Raw genomic sequence first — 23453 nt, 5'->3', positions numbered from 1 at the left:
TTATATAGTTAAGCATAACATGTGTAGTCATTGATTACACCCACCCTCAATACCCTAATCCACAACAGATAAAAGTCATAAAATTCTAATACAAACAAGCAGAGCCAAAACAGCATCCCATGAAGCTAAGAGATAAGATCTGACTATATAATTAAATTTAAAGTTACTCTGGAGTTTACAGATATTAATTAAAGACAGTATATCTAACAAATCAGAGAATTCCAGACAGCATTGGTTTTTCTATAATAGATGCCTGGTGCAAATATATGATTACCCAGCAAATCAGAATGAAATAGTGGTGGTTCAAATCCTGACAGGAGAAGCCCGACAGGAGGAGATCCCGACGCTAGTAAGTACCCTAACCCTCCCTTAGAGGTGCCTAACCCTAAAACTCCTGGGGTGATGTCTAACCATAAGTTCCCCCCGGGGGTGCCTAAGCCTATTCCAAAAGTAAAAATGCACATATGTGTTCATAGTAATTCTTTGTAAGATCTCATTCAAGTGGAAGGAGAGGGAGTCACTGCAGTATTGAAGCATCTATTACATATTAAAGGAGAAAAAAAAGTCGGTGTAGGGAAAAGAGTGGGTTTTTTTAACACTAGCGCTATAAGGTTCAGAAGGTTCAACCTGCCACTGAGGTCCTGGCAGATTTCAACAGTCAAAGGAGAATGCATGCAGCAGGTTTTATCTAAGTAACTACATGTTGCCTTATTCTTTCATCATCATCATCATCATCACCACATACACTCTCTCACGCTGAAGAGAAGACCACGTGATACTTGTAGCTCCATACGATATTGCTAGATTGTACGGAAGTGTATCCTCAGTCACTAAGCGGCGCTCTCATTGTTGTTCCCTTGCCCGGTGGTCACATGATCCTCACGTGATCTGTCACATGAATCTGACTGTCAATAGGAGCTTCAAGATGGCGGCGCACCTGTCCTGCGGCCGGGTGAATCTGAATGTGTTACGGGAGGCGATGCGCATTGAGCTGCGGGAGTTCCTAGATAAATGTGCTGGCAGTAAGGTGGGGGCATGTTGTAGCAGCGCCAGACCCCACTGGGGATTGTAGTAGTTCTGTAGCGGCATGACACGGGTCTCTGGCCGGTCTGATGCTACTCCTGTCACTATTTGTCATGATATATTTCCTTTTCATACAGTGTAAATTTACTTATATTGCGGATAATGTTTAAGTTACATTTTATTTTGCAAGCACTGACAATCATTGACAATACTTTTTGCTAACCTACGCAATTCTAGCCATAATTGTATGTAATAATATTTCTCTAATATGGGATATTACATAATTACACTTTGGGCAATTTAGAAAACAAGCACCTCGAAATCGAGGTGTTGGTTTCTTACTCATTGTTGGGGAGATGTATCAAATCTCCAAGAGAGATAAAGTGGAGACGGACATTGCCCATAGCAACCAAACAGCTTCTGGCTATTATTTATCCAGCACAGTCTATGAAATGTCAGACGCTGATTGGTTGCTAGGGGTAACTTCACTTTATCTCTCTTGAAGGTTTGATACATCTTTCCCAGTGTCATATATGCTAATCACTAGTTTACTTTTTAGCTGAATTACAAGATGTTCTTTTAGTTGCAGTTGTAAACCTGGCTAATATGTGTTCAGATCAGTTGAAATATATATAGTTCTGGTTATATCATATACCAGTGATCCACATTTTTTATATGTTAACTTTGGAGCTCTTCCAGTGTATTAATGACTATTATATTTTGAACTCTCAGACAAAATCTGCTCTATTTTTTTATAGGCAATCGTTTGGGATGAATATCTGACCGGTCCTTTTGGATTAATTGCACAATATTCCCTTTTAAAGGTATTGTACATGATACACACACACACACACACACACACACACACGTACACGTGTGTTTGATTTATTGAAACATTTTGTTCAATGTTTTTTTTCAGGAACATGAAGTTGACAAAATGTTTACACTTAAGGCGGGCCCATTACCATCATCTGATGTTAAAAACATCATATTTTTTGTCAGACCCAAGCTTGAACTAATGGATATAATTGCTGAGAATATTCTGAGGTATTTGTGATTATTGACTATATAACTTTATTATCTTTTATTTAATGCTCGGTACATGGGGCATTATATACCTGGTAAGGAGTTATTCTGAATTTCTAGAGCACCAAGGCTAGAATATACTACTAAATAACATTTAAAGGAGGAAACTAAGTATCGCAAATGTTTGTGTAGTACCATAATTTGGTCTATTTCTTGAGCATCTTGTGACCACCAACATTGGGAATGTATCCTCACAGAGGTACGCAGTAAAATCTGCAATATTTTGGTACTGTAATTGTCATTTATGTGCGGTCCTTCAAATTGCTGATTATTGAATGCCTCTGTTTTTCTCCTATGCTACACTTTGCTTGCTCCTTAAATGAAATAATTGGACATTGCGCCTCTGACTGCAGCAGGAGATAATTGATATGTGTTTTTTGTGTATAATAATATTAAAAAAAAATATTTTATAAATATTTCTTTAATTTATTGATTCATTTGCTACCACAGAGAAGACAAGGGGCGATTCCCACAACGGGACTTCCACATCTTGTTTGTCCCGCGTCATAGCTTGCTGTGTGAGCAGCGGCTAAAGGATCTGGGGGTCCTGGGATCTTTCCATAAGCGTGAGGAATACCGTCTGAACTTGATTCCTTTTGATGGTGATTTGTTGTCAATGGAATCTGAACATGCATTTAAGGTAATCAAAGCTTTGCTAAAACAAATTACATGTGATTTTAATAGGCATGTGTTTAAACAAGATTTGATCTTAAAAATAAATGCAGTGGTATGCACCAAGTAATACCCCTTTCACATCTAAAACCCGAGTCCAACCTGGGTTATTAAAACTCTTTCAATTCGTGTCACAGCTGCTTGAAACCGTGTTCACACTGCTGGCTGGACCTGGGTTATCCCTTAGCCCGCGGTTGGAGATGACCTCATCTACCAAGCGCCTGTCATCCAGTTCTCTGCTACTTTTAGCATGACCCAGATTGCGCTTTCACTCTGTCACCTACCCAGGTTGGACGCGGGATAAACCTTGCTTGCGACCCGGGATGCACGACCTGGGTAGACTCTTTCACACTGAGCTGGGACCTGGGTCGCAGCGGCTTGCCCCAGCAATAACCCGGTTTATTTGCTAGGTGTAAAAGGGGTATTTATTGTTTTTTGTAGTGTATGTGTTTAATGGTTCATTTTGTAAAAGATCCTTTAGGGCAGTGGCTCCCAGTCTATCTTGGCACACAGAACTCTAACACAGCTACAGAACTTACTGATCATCCCCTACCTGTTCATTACAGGTTTACGTTAGCCTTTAAGAGACTATCTGGGTTCCCCTGTTTCTTAACTTAAATTGGGTGTATTCTCTTCTAGTTTTATCTTCAAATGACCACTTATTAGCCATAAAAAAAGTTCACAAAAACAAGCATATAAAACTCACTGGGCGGAATTCAATTCTTTCCAGCCCCTATCGCGCCCAACGGAGCTATTCAATTATTGCTCCCGTCGGGCACGATGAGCTGCCAGCGCTACATTTCAGCTCGCAGCCCCTGGGGGATGAGAGCTGAAATGTGCGAAAAGTGTCATGTTTGGGCGCCCAAACATCACTTTTCGCGATCGCGCCCAGCACTTTGGTCGGGTTTAGCTGCTTTACGCGGCTAAACCTGACCTCTATGGGTGCAATCAGCACGAAAATCTTGGACAATTGTATAGCGGCCCGCGATCTCCTGTCACTTTAGACGGGAGATGCGGGCCGCGAAAACAATTGAATTCCGCCCACTGCGTCTATAGCTCTGCTAACTGACTGACAGTTGGGCTACAGCGAGGCATAGAACTTTCCGAGCCGTGCTTGGTGAAGAGTCAACATGGTGTAGACTAACAATCTTTGCAGTGAAGCGGAGGTGGATTGTTTCCCGCCACTCATTGGCGGAATGGTCAGTATTGAATATTGCCACTGACCCCACAACATTCCTTTGTGGGGCAGAGTTGAGAAACAATGTTTTAGGCCATAAATGGAGCCATAGCAACAACTCATTGAATAATTGGAAGAACTACCATACCATGGCACTTCTTTGCTTCATAAGACTAGAAATCTAAAACATTAATCTGTGTGACAGCAGACCCCCAGCACTATAAAACATTTGCTACCTGGGAAATGTTTGTTTGTTATTTAGTCCTTTTTTTTTACTCAGAAAGTTAGATTTTTACTACTGTGAAATGAATTTAATATCTGACCACTATTCAATTTGGAAACAACTGCTTTTATTCAACAGTTTAAAATATGGTGTTTTATTTCTTATTTTACCAGGAATGTTACTTGGAGAATGATCAGACCACTCTTTACCATGCAGCTAAAGGACTCGCCACGTTACAAGCGTTGTATGGAACCATTCCTCAGATATGTGGGAAAGGAGAGTGTGCCAGGGTAAGTCTGGACCACACATTACTTACTTTTGCCTGGTGTTACACAGAAATTGAAGTGATATAAATATATTCCTTTTATGGAGCAGCCATCTTTTCCCTCCATATGTGTGTCAGTTCCTGATTTCTCCAGAATAAATGAGGTCCAATCATCACAGAGGAACAAAGCAAGAGATGATTGTCTCTTATTTGTAATACTTAACTCTTAATGGTATATATTAGTAACACAGTCATCTGTTTAACTGTACTTTTGTGATGATAATTTAGGAGTGTGAGGTAGCACCCCCAGTACAAGTTATACAGGAGATAACCTACTCCATTTCATTATTAATAGGGACTAGAGACTGTATTTACACACTGCTCTAGTCCATTGGTTCTCAAACTCTGTCCTCAGGACCCCAAACAGTGCATATTTTCCAGGTCTCCTCACAGAATCACAAGTGAAATAATTACTCCACCTGTGGATCTTTTAAAATGTGTCAGTGAGTAATGAATACACCTGTGCACCTGCTGGGTGACCTGGAAAACATGACCTGTGTGGGGTCCTGAGGACTGAGTTTGAGAACCTCTGCTCTAGTCCCATTGTCAGCGTTAGATACTCCTCTGATGACCTAGGGCAGGGGTGGCCAGACTTTTGGACTTTGTGATCTACTTTTAAAACTGAAAACCCTTCGTGATCTACCGAGCCGAAAAAGGGGGCGTGGCATGCAAAAAAGGGGCATAGCCTCACAGCAAGGGACGTGGGATCTGTCCTGGCGAAATCACACATACTATCCCCAATTCAAATTACTCCACATAGCATCACAATCTTATTCACATAACACCACATAGTAGTGTCCCTTACGTTACGACACACAGTAGTGCCCCTTATACACAATGCCCAATGGAAGTGCCCCTTATACAATGCCCACTGTAGTAGTGCCCCTAATTTAATGCACACTGTAGTAGTGCCCCTAATTTAATGCCCACTGTAGTGGTGCCACTAATTTAATGCCCACTGTAGTAGTGCCACTAATTTAATGCCCACTGTAGTAGTGCCCGTTATGCAATGCCCCCCAGTAGTTGTGCCCATTATGCAATGCCCCCTGTATTTGAGCCTATTATGCAAGGCCCTCTGTATTAAAGCCCCTTATGCAATGCCCCTCTAGTTGTGCCCATTATGAAATGCCCTCTGTATTAGAGCCCCTTATGCAATGCCCCTTATGCAGTGCCCACAGTTGTGCCCTTTATGCAGTGCCCCTTATGCTGTTCCCCCACTAATGCCCTTAGTAGTATCCCTTATGCTGTGCCCCCAGTACTGGTGCCCCCTCCCCTGTGCAGTACTTACCTGGACAGCGGTCCCGCGTAGACGTCCGCTGCCTGCTGCTGACTGGATCTAATTAGATCCAGCAAGTGCACAGGCTCTTCACAACGGGGGAGACGCAGGTGACGTCATGACGTCACCCACGCACCCGCGCGCTGCATCACTGGGAACGCTGGCCTCTGAAGCGATCAGAGGCTTCTTTAGTCTCTGATCGCTTCAGAGACCAGCATTCCCAAAAACTGCAGCAGGCTGGTCGCGATCTACCAGCGGGACCTCCGCGTGCTACCGTTATAGATCACGATCAACCTTTTGGCCGGGCCTTGACCTAGGGGAACCCAGCGTTGTAGCAGACAGACTCGGGTAGAAGTCAGATGGCTATCCCTACAGCATATTTTGTGGATAGCCTCTTGTCATTCATGAAATTTGCCCTCTTTACTTCATTGCAATGTACTCAATTTCCAAACTGATTTGATTTATTTCCATTGGTACATGATAGGGTAAACTAAACTGCTAGCTATCATAATAAATGTTCCACTTCGAGGGTCAAATATAATAGCCTGCGAGCTTATGGTCAGGGCTAAGATTTCAGTGATTTAACTGCAAGTTTTAAAGTGGCAATTGTAATGTGGGTTGTATATACTGTGCTCTGAGTAGTTATATATCTTGTGTGTGCAGCCATCAGTGAGGGATGAGTGAAATGGAAAAGGTGAGTACCCGACTCTTCTGATAGTGTATCCTGGGTCACTAATGTAGCTTGGTATCGGTCACCTTACTCCTTCCAAGTTGTCTTTGGAGATATGAATAATAAATACCTCCAGGAGGTCACAAGAAAGGAGAATCTTCCCACTAGCTCTAGGTAGAAAGTGGCTGTGTTGTACCGATAGATGGGTTCAGTCCTATTATGCAGTGCACGGATTACAGACTGCAAATTACAATCAGCATAATAGGACTGAACCCATCTATCTATGAGTACAACACAGCCACTTTCTATCTCCAGGGGGTATTTATCATTCATATCTACAAAGACAACTTGGAAGGAGTAAGGTGACCGATACCAAGCTACATTAGTGACCCAGGATACACTATCAGAAGAGTTTGGTGAGTTTACGTCCAGGATGCCGCCTACAAAACGTAGTACTCACCTCTTCCATTTCACTCATCCCTCACTGACGGCTGCACAGCAGTTCCCCTGGGGAACATATGATATATGCCACAAGCACAAATTATATGGAAAGTCATCCCTGAAGGAAAAGCTGACCTCCTGCAGTGACTAAGAGTAGAGGTTACTAACCCTGTCACTCGCCTTGCCTGTGACGAAACAATAGGGGTTTAAATTTGTTTGACGATTTTTTATTGGAATAATAAATACACACATTTGTTTTAATTCCCAGTACAAGGTCATTATTTTGAACACACACACAGCAAGCTTGATCAGTTGAGCGCTTTTCCCCCTATAAATGAAAGTGGCAATTGTTTTCAATGTCAAAACCACTTGCCACAATTCCATAGGCTTTTACATTTGGCCCCTGGTGCTGCTTTATATCACTGTTTATGTAAGAAGATGAAAGGTTGGAATTATATTATACGTCTGATGACTGGATCGTTTCTCTCATGTTTCCATCTTACAGTTCGTGGCAAATTTTAAAATTCATGGAAAAGGATAAAAAATGACCTCCTGATCATACAGATGTGTCGTCATACACTATTGCTGTCGCAGCGCCAAACAGCCCCTCTCAGCGCACAGGTCCCATGCGACAATGCTTGCGCCGAGTATCTTTTTCACAACAAGACTGCACTACTTAATTTTATATGTGACACTTGTATATCTGTGTGCTGGGTCTGAATCTGTATATTAAGAGCTATGATGTAGCAGCCACAGCTTTTTTCCACGCCAAATTCCGTTGTGCTTCAAATTCTGACTCTGATGTCGCATATCAAGTTAATCAGTACAGTTTAGTGATTCGTCTAAAGGCGCATATCCACTATGCGGCAAAATGAATGATTACGACATTGTTAACGTTCAATTGTTCATTAATCGTGCAGTGAATATGCCGGCAACAATCAGCGATGCGCGCTCCCACTGGTTGTTGCCGGCATTTGTCATCGCCTGAACATGCAGGCCAACCTGCTGATATCGTCAGTTTGTGCATGTTCGGGGATGATGGAGGGTGCCTGCACTGAACGACGACATATTGTTCAGGGTGGGCACATTATCCACTGCACAGTATGATGAACGATTACGATGTAATCGTACAGTCATTCTACACTCGTGTAGTGGATATGCACCTTTAGTCACATTGCATTGCAACTAAGATGCATTTTCAGGTGAAAAAGACGCTTGGCCCGAAGCAGAATCGCAAAGGTCCTGGCGGCTCACTGATGCCAGGTGTCTCGCACGGCATGGCATATTGAGGTGAGCAAGGACACATCTGTACTGATGTGGAACTTATGCTTGACCTGTTTTGTCGTCTTTAGGAAAAGTAAAAAATGTATTTGTACAATATTTTATAGTCTATTTCTTTACAAAAACTTCTAAGACAGACAGAGCAAACAAAATAACAGTAATTTGGGGACTTTTTCTAGCATGTTGCAAATATGATGATCCGAATGAAGCGAGAGCTGGGTGGGAGCCACAACCAGGTATCTCCAGTGTTCGACACCCTTTTGTTACTGGATCGTAATGTTGATTTAATGACACCTCTGGCAACTCAGCTCACTTATGAAGGACTTATTGATGAGGTGTATGGGATTCAGAATGGTAAGTAGCTCATGGTGCTGCTCTGAAAACCTCTTGACAGGCTACATTTGCACGTGTTAATGTTATTGGATATTTTCTGTATTTCCTGCACTTCTCTATTTGTGTGTGTTTTATAGAGTTCCTATTGTGGGTGGTTTATGTTACACAGGCATAAGCTATGTGTTGTTATTTATCTTCTGCTAATGTGCTCTTATAGCATAAGCAGAAACAGAAAGTGAATGTAATACAGAGAACTAATGAGAAAAAAAAGTAATCCAATATTTACAGTAGTTAAAGGTAAAAATGTATGTACCTTCTTACCTAGCAACATTGTTAACTGTAAGGTGACAATTAACAATGTAGCTGGGAAAATGGTGGCTAGGGTCTAAGGATATATGTGTTTGGTAATAGTGGTCATGTTGACATGAACTATGTATTCACAATAGGCCACGTGAAGCTTCCCCCAGAAAAATTTGCTCCCAAGAAGCAGGGTGAGAGTGGGAAGGATCTGCCTACAGAACCCAAGAAACTGCTTTTAAACTCTGCAGAGGAGCTCTACGCTGAAATCCGAGACAAAAACTTCAATGCTGTGGGTTCAGTGTTGAGTAAAAAGGCCAAAATTATATCTGCAGCTTTTGAGGTAACGTTGGACAAGTGTTTTTACTAATAGTTACATTCTAATCTTGCACTGAAAGTTACATTACAAGATACATACAGTCAGGTGCATAAATATTGGGACATTGACAGAATTTTAATATTTTGGCCTCTATTTACCACCACAATGGCTTTGAAATGAAACAAACAAGATGTGCTTCAACTACAGACTTTCAGATTTAATTTGAGGATATTTATATCCAAATCAGGTGAACGGTATAGGAATTACAACTGTTTCTATATGTGCCTCCCACTTTTTAAGGGGCCAAAAGTAATGGGACAAACTAAACAATCCTAAATCTAACTTTCACTTTTTAATACTTTGTTGCAAATCCTTTGCAGGCAATTACAGCCTGAAGTCTGAAACGCATAGACATCACCATACGCTGGGTTTCATCCCTGCTGACGCGCTACCAGGCCTCTACTGCAAATGTCTTTGGTTCCTGCTTGTTCTTGGGGCATTTTCCCTTCAGTTTTGTCTTCATCAAGTGAAATGCATGCTCAATCGGCTTCAGGTCAGGGGATTGACTGGGCCATTGCATAACATTCCACTTTTTAGCCTTAAAAAACTCTTTGGTTGCTTTTGCAGTATGCTTCGGATCATTGTCCATCTGCACTGTGAAGCGCCGTCCAATGAGTTTTGAAGCATTTGACTGAATATGAGCATATAATATTGCCCGAAACACTTCAGAATTCATTCTGCTGCTTTTGTCAGCAGTCACATCATCAATAAATAGAAGCGAACCAGTTGCATTGGCAGCCATACATGCCCTACCACCACCATGCTTCACTGATGAGGTGGTATGTTTTGGATCATGAGCAGTTCCTTTCCTTCTCCATACTCTTCTCTTCACATCACTCTGGTACAAGTTGATCTTTGTCTCATCTGTCCATAGGATGTTGTTCCAGAACTGTAATGGCTTTTTTAGATGTTGTTTGGCAAACTCTAATCTGGTCTTCCTGTTTTTGTGGCTCACCAATGATTTACATCTTTTGGTGAAGTCTTCTCTTGATTGTTGACTTTGACACATATACACCTACCTCCTGGAGAGTGTTCTTGATTTGGCCAACTGTTGTGAAGGGGTTTTTCTTCACCAGGGAAATAATTCTTCTGTCATCCACCACAGTTGTTTTCCGTGGTCTTCCGGGTCTTTTGGTGTTGCTGAGCTCTACGGTGCGTTCTTTCTTTTTAAGAATGTTCCAAACAGTTGATTTGGCCACACCTAATTTTTTTGCTATCTCTCTGATGGGCTTGTTTTGATTTTTCAGCCTAATGATGGCTTGCTTCACTGATAGTGACAGCTCTTTGGATCTCATATTGAGAGTCAACAGCAACTGATTCCAAATGCAAATGTCACACCTAGAATCAACTCGAGACCTTTTACCTGCTTAATTGATAATGAAATAATGAGGGAATAGCCCACACCTGTCCATGAAATAGCTTTTGAGTTGATAGTCCCATTACTTTTGGCCCCTTAAAAAGTGGGAGGCACATATAGAAACCGTTGTAATTCCTACACCGTTCACCTGATTTGGATGTAATTACCCTCAAATTAAATCTGAAAGTCTGCAGTTAAAGCACATCTTGTTTGTTTCATTTCAAAGCCATTGTGGTGGTGAATAGAGGCCAAAATATTAAAATTCTGTCAATGTCCCAATATTTATGCACCTGACTGTATACAATTGGTTAAGATTTTCATAGACTTCCCAAAGTTGTCTAGAGTTTAAAACCACAATATAAAAAATGTAAAATGTTTTTGTATAACATGATCTACCTTCTGAGAGGTCATTACTGTAGAAGGAAAAATGGACGGAGTGATCCGCATCGCATTACGCTATAGAAAACTTACTAGCCACAATTTTATGAACATTCTCAAACCATTTGGGGACATTTTGAAAACTGTTGAAGGTAAATCGTTCACATGGTTAGTGGTTGTCTACCATAGCAACAAAGCAAATATGCTTTCATATTTTGTTGTGTGGGTTTTTTCTTTTCATTATGCTGAAAAGACATATGTAGTGTTCACTCTAGGTCCGGCGCCAGATCTAGAGAAAGGGCACTTCTGTGCACGCCTCTAGCACCTACCCCCGAAAAGGGGGTGTGGCCAAGAAAAAGGGGGCATGTCTTTATCACGCATTCCCTTTTTGTCATTCTTGGGGGCATGCCCAGCACTTACAGAAATGCCAGTCAGCTCCCAAGCGCTGCGGTCACTGTGAATGGATGTTGGGCGTATGCGCCCAGCATCCATTCACCGGCAGTGACTGCTGCACCGCCGTTTTCCCCACCCGCGGGACACTGCCGCCAGCCGGAGGGGACAGCACCCGCAGGCTATTTCAGCGGGGCGCCGGCTGGAGAGCAGGGTGCTTTCTGCCCTTTAGAAATAGAGCAGGATGCTGCGCCCCGCTGAAACAGCCTAGCGGGAACTTTACATATGAATGAAGGAGTCTAACTGGTTGTCATGGACAACACACACTTTCTACAGTTACATGAAACCGTTGTCATACATAATACCCATTGTGCATGGTATTTGAGTGATATTTGGTTGTTGCCTTACTGCATGTCTCAACTTCTTATGCTGTAAAACAAAACTTCCATATACAAAGAATGTTTTTTAAAACGTGAAAAAATAGAAAATTTGTGTTTACATTTTATATCTTAAAATGTATGTAATATAGCTTATATTCTCAATAGATGATTACATATTTTTGTTTTATGGTTGTGACCCAGTTAATACATTTTTATCAGACCTTTATCAATCCCAGTAGCTATTCTTCTCAAAATACAGGTTTGGTTGGAGAAGGGAAGCCTGCAAAGTGTGACCAGATGGTCTTGCATTGCAACACTATCACCTGTAACCTGTCCTTACGGATCACTCGCACTTAAGCTACTTGGCCCCAGAGCCTCGCTGATTGTGACAACTGCGCACCACTGTGGTGCGCCAGTTGTAAGAGAATAGTTTCTGCTGCTACTAGGTTCCGTCACTGGCACCAGCTTACTACTGGGTGGGATGTAGGTGCTGCAGCACTTCTGTGCTGTACTGTGGCTGGATCCTCTCGACTGCTTATTTTACATCAGGACTGCGGAGACTTGGGCAGAACCACAGATGCTGGGTTTGAGACACAGCTGTGGGATGGATGAGAGTTTTAGCTCCTGTCTATGTGACCCAGGAATAGAGCAGGATCTTTATTTGAAGTGATAGCTGTTAAAAGCTGTTTTACACAACACCCACTAGCAGCTGTTGCACACACTTTGGGCATTTCAGCCCTCTCTATAGCGTGTAACACAGGTAAGGTGACGCGAGGTAATTCAGTTAACCTTGATTCCTTTATCTTGCACACAAATAAGCCTGGACTGTTCTCACTTGCAGCATTGTACTCAGTGGCAGCATTCAGAGATGCACGCTAACTGCACGCAATACCGACATTCATGTACTTGGGTGATTATTTGCTACTGCACATGTGCAAACTATTCTGAAAACCACTACTGCGCATGCGTAACCCCTGAGTGTATGCACAAATGCGCTGTTGCTTATGGGACCGATGTTATAACAAATAGCTAGGGGAAACCATGGGCATTCTAGGGTGGTGACTGGGGGGTGGCCTGAAGTGAATGTAAAAAAGTGGGAGTGCCACAGGTGTGTCTGAAAACTGCTGCGTTCTCAGATGCATAGCCACAGCCAGATATGCCATGATCAGACAGATACTGCACCTGCCTGAAGTGTCGTTGGTGCACGCAATGGTGTGCCAATGGTGGAGTATCTTATATCACCGGTGGTGTTACACTGTTCAGCGATGTAAAAATGGAACATCTCAGTGCTTGCACATTCAGGTGCTCACTAGTATACGAGGTGAAGTCATAAAGTGTTATCTGCATATTATCGCGGCAGCAACTCTGTGCACCTGTGAGTCACCCTGTGTGCGTTTTCCCATCCGCCCACATACTGCCAGGAGGGATTACCTGGACTGGCTGATTTATTTCCCACCTGCAGTACCATGCAGAATACCTGCTCCCAGGTCTGGCACCCCACAAGCCAAATCATCTCCCAGGTAGCAATGCTGTGATTCAAATGAGTCTAGGAGATGCCATCCTCCTACTTGGGAATAAAATAAATCCACTCCCATGCTTCATGCTTGGCATTTTGCCCCCTGCTTTTGGTTGTGACCAAAAAGTAAAATGTTTGTTTTATCATTCCACAGCACTTACATAACGGATTGTTTTGTATAATTCAGTTGTTGAGGTTTGTGATGAGCTCTTAGGAAATGTTTTCTTCTACACCTCTTCCATGCAGATCATTGTTGTATAAAAGTATAGTACTCTGTAGCATTACTACTATTTCATCTTTTCTGTGATACTTGGTTTCTGCCTGGTACTGTATAATCTGGCCAGTTTCCCTTAACTTGTGCAGAAGTCATTAAAAATGGTCTGTTTTAAAGTCTGACAAAGATGGTCACAAAAGGCAACAAAAGAGAGGGGTGGGGACTGCTTACAGCATTGCTACAGACTGCTGTTCTGGCTGTGGAAGGCTGTGTATCAGCCTGCGTTTGTGGCTGCTGGGCAGGCTGTGGTGCAGGCTGCAGTTCTGGCTGTGGAAGGCTGTGTATCAGCCTGTGGCTGCTGGTCAGGCTGTGGTGCAGGCTGCAGTTCTGGCTGTGGCAGCCTGTGTATCAGCCTGCGTTTGTGGCTGCTGGTCAGGCTGCAGTTCTGGCTGTGGCAGGCACTGTCTTCCTGCTTTTGTGGCTGCTGGTCAGGCTGCTGTGGTGCAGGAGGTTAGACGCTTCATGTGCATCTCTCTCTGCAGGGCACTGACAAATTACATCATCTGCCGGTGCCCAAGAAGCTCCAGTCAGCATCTTTCAGAGCTAGCCGGGTCAAATAATCCGGGTAGCACCCATTTACACTACCTCATGACCCGGGAACAACCCGTTTTCAACCCTGCTCTCAACCCGAGTAAGATTGCCCAGTAAATCGACCCGGGTTATTTTTTTGGGAGCCGTTCACACAGAGCCTCAACCCGGATCGACCTGGCAATAACCCGGGTTATTTGTTTGGTGTAAAAGGGGTATTAAAGTGAAACGATGATTTTGACTATTTTTGTATAGAACTGTGTATTCTTCAGTATATTATAACAATTGTTTTGGTTAGGGACTTGATTAGGAGAGGTTAAGCATTCACTGCACTGAGTAATAGAATGTTAATAGCGTTGTAACTTTATTCTGACAGAGGTTAATGCCATTAATTGCTACGTCTGCCCAGATATAGTGAGAAATTGTTGTTATTGAACAAAAGACATGTCTGTAATAGGTGATAATGAAACTGAATGTCCCATTGAAATAAAATAATTAACAGCTGTGCATCATTATCACCCTCCTGCCAAGACTTGCCCAACACGTCATGACCAGCAATGTGCGTCTCATTGTCTCATTGCCAGCTTTGTAGAATGTGTTGGTTTTACAATCTGTGTTGCACAACTTCTTATATTTCCTGGGCGGGGAAGGGGGGGGTGTTTGATCGGGATGAAGTCATTTATATAATTAGCTAATGTATATTGTTAAGCCATTGTACACCTTAGAACATTTTCTCTTCCTCTTTGTCTTAATGGATAGCAGATAACTGGGGAGGTCTCATTATGATTGCCAGTGCTACTTTTACATAGCTATGGCGAACCCCACCAATTGCTATTGCCCATACATCTAGGCTACTGTGTCTGATGTTGTAGCATCGACTATGGGAAGGAAGACCCAATATCAGGGCAAAATGTTCTTGCTCAACATCTCGATTAGCTAATCGAAAGACCTACAGTAATCTATTGTGGTGTTTTTTTTGTTTTTTTTTTAACACAACTTGCACCTCTTATGTAACCTCTGATTATCTGCATTACATTTTGTCAAAATCTTCTCTTTTTTTTTTTTTGTCGCTGAAGGGGAGACACAGTGCAAAAACAGTGGGGGAAATCAAACAGTTTGTCTCACAACTGCCTCATATGCAAGCAGAGCGAGCTTCTTTAGCAAATCATACATCCATTGCTGAACTCATTAAGGAGATAACAAGTAAGACACAGTTGTTTTCCAATATGTATTTGTCTCATTATATTAAAGATCATAAGTCATGCTATTCTGTTGAGCAAATTATTGGCTTTGGACCACCCATGCTTTTAGAGACTATTGATTAACTGGGACATATTCTTGCACAGGTGGAGCAGATAAACTAGCATAATGATTATATTGAAGAGACCTGAGCATTTCCAGTTGTGAAATTAAGAGCTCAGCAAATTGTAATAGTGTGTCTTAAGGCCCACATACATCAGCAATCAATTGTGGCAATTCTGCAATTTGCAATAGATTGTGTGTAAAAATCTGCCACGTATGGGCTTAACAGATCGCAGATTTCAACCAAAAAGTGATTGGAATTGTTAAATCAGATTGTCCAACATGTTGGATTTCACAGATGGATTGGGGCTGTAGATTGCTAGTGTATGGAGATGATCAGCAGATTGCAGACGTTACTAGTAAAATGATGGGCCTTTCAAGATTAACAGATCTGTGTTTGCTGAAAATGATCTGCAGATCACTGAAAAAGATCTGTAATGCATGGGCGCAGATTGCTAGATTGGGAAATCCTAAGATCGGGCAATAAATTCAAATTGTTCAGTTGTGGTTTTCAGATTGCTGATATATGGGGCCTTTACACTTGGAGCTGTTCTTCCCATGAAGCAAGATGAGAACCTTGTTTCCGCATACGTAATCCTAGGGGTGGAGGACACTGTTCTCTCCTGCCTCATTGTCGCCCCTGTAGGGGCTGTCTTTTTAAGTAAGGTTCTCCAGGTGACTTAATTTTTAGTTATTACATACCTCTAACTATGGGTGGCTTAGAAATTCCAACATCTGTATCCCTGCACTGCTATTACATGCTGTCACACATGTACATTTACTGTGTGCCAATTATGTGTATCTTTCAGCTTCTGAAGATTTTTTTGCCAAGTTAACAGTGGAGCAAGAATTCATGTCAGGGTTTGACACTGATAAGGTTAGTGCTGACTTATATAATCTAAGTAATATATCCAATTACTACAGGAATGGGAGCTATTCTACAGAAACCTGTCATCCAGAAAGCCCGAAAAATCAGTAAATAAGTGTACATTTGAGCTGCTCAGTGTGTGCAGGCTGCACAGCTTACTGAGAGCAGAATGCTAGAGATAGTAGCGGATCCAGGGGGCTCTCCCTCTAACACTAGTCAGTCAAGGTTTGTGTGTTTATGCATGTATGTATGTGTGTGTGTGTGTGTGTGTGTATGCACATATATATATATCTATCTATCTATCTATCTATCTATCTCTATCACACATGTCTATACATACTGGTGTAAAACTGCATGTGTTTACTAGCTTTTTGTTTTTAAAATGAGTAGAACACATGTAAACGGGGGTGACACTGAACCTCATTGCTTAAAATGTCGCCATGCCACTTATGTCATACTTCGGTTTGAAGTGTTGCATTTGTATTGTAGAATGGGCTGATTTTTCCTGTACTAAACACTCCATTTTTTTTGTGTGCAGCATAAATCATCCATGTTTGACATGCAGAGTTTACACCTCCAAGTACCAATGGGTACCTGTTCTTAGCGTCTGTTAGGCATAGTGCTCAAAATTTCAGAGTAAAAAAAATATATACCTTTCCCGAAGCCTCAATACTGGCTCCACAAAATGTGGTATCACAGCCAGTACTGGGTAGTTGCCCAAATATTGGTGTGTCTGGGGCCATATAATTATCCTACAGAAAACCACTTTATCTTCCATAGTGGAATATGTGTTCAGAATGTCCACTATCAGTCTGTGTACATGGTCATCTGACCAGCAACATTAGTAAATCTGTAGCTAATTTACTTGAGCAGATCACTTGACCTTGTCCAATCAAGTGTCCAAATCTTAATCTGGCCCTACCCCAATATAATACCATGCCTAATCCCACCACTATCACTGTTGTGAGTGACCCGTCGACTTGCTGATTTCCCGGTTAATTAAGACAATATAATACTTTCACTATTTGGAGGCAGCTGATACACTGGTGAATAGCAGTGTTCTGTGAGTAAGGAGAAGGGGTAATAATGGAAAATATCTATATTGCCCTGACTTTTTTCCTCAACACACACATGCGCAGTTCTGCTTTGTCTATTGTTGCTGTTTTCTTGCTACAGGTGAATCCATACATAGAGGATTGTATTGCAAAAAAAGATCCCCTGATAAAGATCTTAAGACTGGTGTGCCTCCAGTCTGTCTGCAACACCGGGCTCAAGCAAAAGGTGCTAGACTTCTACAAGAAAGAGATTCTACAGGTGATCCTTTCCTTATCCGGTGCAATAATCAACTTAAAATGATTATCTTCTATTTCTAAGTGCCATTATGTTTTTGTGAAGTAGCTCATATAGTTAGACTTAGGATAACAAGTCCTGTATGAAAGGGTTGGGTACGGGATCCCGGCGGTCAGAATCCCAACGCTGGCATCCCAACAGAGTTAGAATACTGACACCTTTCGGTAAGTATTCTAACCCTACCCTTACACCTAAGCCTAACCCTTTCTCCACGCATTGTACACCTAACCCTCCCCTCCTAGTGCCTAACCCTCCCCTTAACCCCACTACTTACCGTCGGGATGCTGGCCACGGGTTCTGACTGTGTCGGTCTTCCGGCGTCGGCATCCCGACAGTCGGGATTTCAGCTACATCCCATATGAAATATGTAGCACCTTCTGGCTGTTACAGACTGTGCTCCAGGGAGGTCACTGTGCACAGTCATTTTTAGCATGTTGCAAAATGTCAAATGAAGTTAGGGTTAATAGAGTGCAGTACCTGTTTTAAGGCTGCAAATAAATACTGTGTATAGAAAGCTCATATACAGCAATGGACATTGGAATCTATTGATTACTTTTGAATAATACATGAGATGGGAGTTCCTTTGTATTTATGAGAATAGCTGATTCAACCCGATTTTAAGAGAAGACCAAACTCCTGTTCATAAAGTATATCCTCTTTCTCGCCATACACGTGCCATATTTTCATACTTTTATCACTGGTAGAACAGTTTTGGAACTTTTGCAAATTGAAATCTTCTCTGAATCTACAGGTGAAGCCTTGTGTCTCTCAGTGCTTTATTAGGGTTCTGTGGGTTTAAATATTAACATCTCTTTGTGCCATCACCTTATTTTAATGTTAACTACTACATGGATATTAATTGGTCATGTATGACAGTTTCCCTGCACTGGGTACTCCTGTCTCATCATCGCCTGGAGCTTCCCATACACACTGTTTTTTATCTAGCCAAAGGAACCACAGGGGAAGGGCAGTGAAAAGTTAAGCTGGGTACACACTGGAGCGATATCTGCCCGATATGTAGTTTCCAGCCAAACCAGAACCACATATTGTCCGGATTGTTCTGTGTGTATGACCAATCTGTGCGCTCACGCAGTCATTAGCGATATCTTCCGGGCAGCTGTGCTGCACAGCCAACCAGACTATATTGCATGCGGCGCTGTCCAAGGTAATGAAGGACGGAAAGAGGGATGTTCCATTCTTCATTACGCCATTCTGATGTGTAGCCGGCTTTGAGAAGCAAATTTTGCCAAAAATATAGCGCACACTTTTTAATTCGTAATGATTATTTTTTCTTCTAAAACTTTGTATTTATATCTGCAAACCAAAATAAACAGTAACATTTATATGGTGAATAAACAAAGAGGGTCAATTCAATTAGGTGCAAGTTGGGCATGCTAGCCGCTCTCACGATGAACTTACACAAAAAGGTGACATGTTTTATTGCTCACCTGTTGTAGAGGTGGGGTGCAGCAGTTTCCAATCACTTGTTATAAGGCATAGAACCGCATTGAGGAGCTTTACTAGTAATTTTGTTAAGCAACACCTGGAGACATGATAGAATGTCATTAGGATGATACACTTTACATTTCTGCCAATAAGCTTTAAATGACCTTTGAATGTAATAAGCAGTCTTGAGGTTTTGGTCTGTGTGTAGAGAGGAAAGCACGTTTAATAAAGCATAAACCTGATGAGGCATAAATATGATTGCTGTGATTTATACTGTAACTACGTGCTCTCTGATCTAGTATAACAGGTTGTTTGCTTTGCAGACCTATGGCTATGAGCACATATTAACGCTGCATAATTTGGAAAAAGCTGGACTTTTAAAATCCCAAACAGTGAGCAGGAATAATTACCCAACTATCAGGAAAACCCTACGTCTTTGGATGGATGATGTGAATGAGCAGGTAAACTGGGAGGCTTATAAATCTCTTTGCTGAATCAAATAATGTTAGCGAGATGCCTGGATTGAGGGTTACAATAGATAAGCCAGGTCTATATTTTTTTCCATTCTGGTTTTTCAGAATCATTCAGCTAGTACAGTCATTATATCACATTTTACTGTGTCTTGTCTATATCTGCTGTTATTGTATAGAAATATCCAGAGGTCAGACTGCAGAATAACCATAATTCATATGCCTTTAACTTTTCCTGAGCATTCTTTAGAAAAGCAGTGAGGCCTAGTTTCTGTGTAATAAAGTAGTGATAGACGGGTTGGGTATGAAATACCGGCATTCGGGATGCCAGCTGTCACTATACCGACAGCGGCACCCCAATGCTCAGTATCCCGACGGTTCCGGTGAGTATGGTAACCCTCCCCACTTCTCCCCCTAACCCTCCCCATTAGTGCCTAAACCTTAGCCTACCCTCTTGGTGCCTGAACCTAACCCGCCCCCCTTAGTGCCTAACCCTTCCCCCCAGTGGTGCCTAACCCTAACCTCTCCCCTCCATTGCCTAACCCGCTCCGTGATGCTGAAACCTACCCCCCACAGTGGCGGCTAAGACCTAACCGACCCCACTATACTTACGATCGGAATTCCGGGTCTCGGGATTCAAGTGTCGGCATCTCCACTACTACCTTCTGGCCGGCAGTGGGGGATTCTAGTGCCGAGATTTCGAGAGCTGGCATCCTGTCTGTAGGCATAGTAACTACATCCCGTAACGGACACATGCCGTGGTGAATGGATATTCATTTATTGAGTAATTAGTAATAATTTCAATGATTACATGCTGTCAGAGTATTCTGATGTCATACACGATAACCGCTGACAATGGAAAACATTTAGGCTAAAAGCCAGTTTTATATCCATTATCTCAGAGTTCTGGTTTTAGGCAGCTGAACGAATAAGATATTCATTCACATAGTAACCTATGGTCTCTATAGAGACAGACGGGTCCATACTTGTACTTTACAGAGATGGATGTCTGAGCAGGGATGAGTGACAAAGCAGGGATGAAGAAAGTAACATCCTTCCTATGTTTCCCACCTCTGTAAAGCACCCGTCTGCCTATCTCTAAATAGAGATCAGTGACCTCCATGCCAGTATATGTCTCTTCTCCGTTGTTGATGCTACAGGAAAGCTAAACCCTATATGCACTCTGCTAGATAGTGTTGGCAAATAGGACTAGGGGCCTGATTCATTAGAAATCGCCCACCTTACCTTACACACATCTGTAATACTTAGCAAGACTCGGTAACCTCGAGAACAATCGCAGCCACACTTGCACAAGCTCTGACCTTACTCAGGAATTGCTGACCTCATCGCACGCATTGAGCACTTGAGCTGCATATGGCATCGCAGTGGATAATTTATGCACTTCCTGTCAATCACTCTGCGATGGGTCTGAGTAGTCCCTGAGATCGCGGTGGCTAGTTCACGCACTGCGATGCATGAGCAGATCGCAACAATCAACCGATTTGCGCGTGTGATTGCAGTTTCGATCCGTAATGAATCAGGCCCTAGGTATTATATTTGCCAAGCACATCCTTTGCGTCAATTTTGTGGGTATGGTATGGTATGGTGTGGTGGTGGTATGGTGTGGTTCTGGTTACATTTCTAACACCAGAAAGGTCCAGTTCACTCGTAGAACAGATCTGTGTATACCCCTTAGTTGTTTACTGTGCAGAGAACAAAGAGACTCTTTTGGAATAGGAAAAAGAAGAACCAGGCGCTATAAATAAATCTCCTATATACTCCCCTAATTAGGGATAATTACGAAAATTGCTATCCACAGCTGCTATCTGAATAGGTGTATGCTTTACCCTTTAGCGCTGTCTGTACCTTTACATATTTGTTTTCTTTTGGAATAGCTCATTTGCTTTCAGTATTTCATGATCCAATTGAGCCTCACAAACCTGAATAATTTGTCTTTATCTCTAGAACCCTAATGATATTTCCTATGTGTATAGCGGTTATGCTCCTCTCAGCGTCCGCCTGGCCCAGGTGCTGGTTCGTCCAGGCTGGAGGAGCATCGAGGAGGTTCTCAAACTTCTTCCTGGGCCGCAGTTTGAAGAGCGGCAATCCCTACCTGCTGGCCTTATGAAGAAACGTAAGGGATCTCTTCATTCATGTCTCAATTGATCAAAGAGCCACTAACTAGTCATAGTTTAAGGCTACACTTAAAAGGATAAAAACAAAGAGAACGATAGTGTTAATATTAGGAATAGACTCTCATGCTCCACCAGTCACAGCTGACATGGGGTCCTCTCTCCTCCTAAGGAATAAGATGACCAGACAGATTGTTATTCTTCAGGCTAAGGTCCTATATACTCAGGGTTTTCTCTTTACATTTCAGGTGCTGATAATGGCATTGCCTTGATGACTGCCTGTGACAATGGTTTATGTGCATTGGTCCTTTAGGACAAGGGCCTGCATGCTGTATGCATATATATTTAGGAGTTGTATATTGCTATTATATCATGTGTACTTTAACAACTGTTTTTCTATACTCTAGGCCAGCAAGGAGAGAACAAGGTAATACTAGTTTTTTTCCTTGGTGGAGTGACATTTGCGGAGATTGCTGCACTCCGTTTCCTGACGCAGTTGGAGGATGGGGGAACAGAATACATTATTGCCACTACCAAACTGATCAGCGGCACAACATGGATTAAATCTCTGATGGAAAAGCTTGAGGCACCACCATTTTAAAGATACAAGCCCCCCTAAACTGGGGAATTCAAGACCTGAATTTTCAAAAGACGTTTTCAAGACACTTAACTGGTTCCTGCATAATATTGTTTGTGCTGTTATATGGTGACAATGCTAGGGGCAAACGCAGTAGATTGCTGCTGCTGAGCCCACAGCATTATGCAAAAGATCTGTAACATCTATGCTTCCCACAGCAGCACTTTATAAGCAAGTAGAAGATGAAATTCCAACTTCTGTATTTTATTTTGAGAAAGAGAACCCAGAAATTGAACCTCTCACAGTTAACAGGAAGCCTTCAGCTAGCCAAGGAACTTATAAGTTCATCACAAATATTTGTGAGTAAATGAAAATGATTTGGAATCCTTAAACACTCCAGAACAGTTCTGTGCTCCTCATATATTTCAGTAGTGCTAGATGGGCTCAAATAAGGAGAAGTTCATTATTTCATGGAGGCTATAAAATTGTTCAAATACAGCTTTATGCCCAAGTATCAGGACCCTCTGATTACACCTGCCTTTATTATACCCACAAGAGAGTAAGGGTCTGCACAGAGACTGCACATGTGCCCCCTCCGCTCTTAAGCTGCCACTAAGCAGAAGATTGGAAGGAAAAACAACCCAAGGTGAGCCTGGATCAGTGACTTCTGTGTATATGTAAAAGGAAGAGGTTGAAATAACAAAAGTTAATACAAACTAAAGATAAGGGTAAACTATTCTTTATAATCTCCCGGAACGTCCAGGAGGCTCGAAGAGCTGCACAGAGCCTTGTAATCATTCCTCTATTAATAAACAAGTGGTACACTTCCTATTAAAAGATTCATTTGTATTTTTATGATAAAGGTATATTTTTTTTCTTCAGGGTCCATAGGGCTCCACAGGGAGACAATGGGGTGTAGGTAGTACTTGGAGGACTGGACACCAACAGCAAAGATTTTTCTTGTCCCAGGATGCTCCAGTCCTTCCCCCTATGCCCTGCCCACAGAGGGCAACTCAGTTTCGTTGGTGTCCGGCAGGAGCTGGATCACCATTAGAACAATAGCTATTAAGCAGCCCAAGCTTTATTTTTATGATTTATTTTTACTACAAAAGAGCAGCAGCACTAGACAGTATCCTGGCGGTCTGCACTGCTGCTCCATCACCCCTCTGTGGCGCCGTGACACCAGCCCTCGGCTAGGTACTCCTCGGACCCCAGACTGCAGCCGGGACTCAAGGGCACAGGTAAAGCGGAGACCCGCGTCTATGCGCAGTCTTGCCTCCAGTCTCAGGAGACAGACCGGAG

At 42.4% G+C, this 23453-nt stretch overlaps 1 protein-coding gene across 1 annotated transcript; it reads left to right on the top strand.

Annotated features, from left to right (window-relative positions):
• Positions 1-847: 847 nt before the first annotated feature.
• VPS33A (VPS33A core subunit of CORVET and HOPS complexes) lies at positions 848-23002 on the top strand. Its single transcript, XM_088449165.1, has 13 exons — positions 848-1027; positions 1782-1847; positions 1943-2070; positions 2560-2749; positions 4355-4471; positions 8354-8528; positions 8954-9147; positions 15083-15209; positions 16118-16185; positions 17353-17490; positions 19296-19433; positions 21408-21576; positions 21982-23002. The coding sequence occupies exons 1-13, from the start codon at positions 896-898 to the stop codon at positions 22173-22175; spliced, it is 1836 nt and encodes a 611-aa protein (XP_088305291.1). The 5' UTR covers positions 848-895; the 3' UTR covers positions 22176-23002.
• The last annotated feature ends 451 nt before the right edge of the window (positions 23003-23453 follow it).

The sequence above is a fragment of the Taudactylus pleione genome, unplaced genomic scaffold (assembly GCF_031769625.1).
Source record: "Taudactylus pleione unplaced genomic scaffold, aTauple2 ptg000479l, whole genome shotgun sequence".
Taxonomy (NCBI): domain Eukaryota; kingdom Metazoa; phylum Chordata; class Amphibia; order Anura; family Myobatrachidae; genus Taudactylus; species Taudactylus pleione.
The sequence above is the reverse complement of the archived record's forward strand: the minus strand, read 5'-3'. Positions and strand labels throughout refer to the sequence as shown.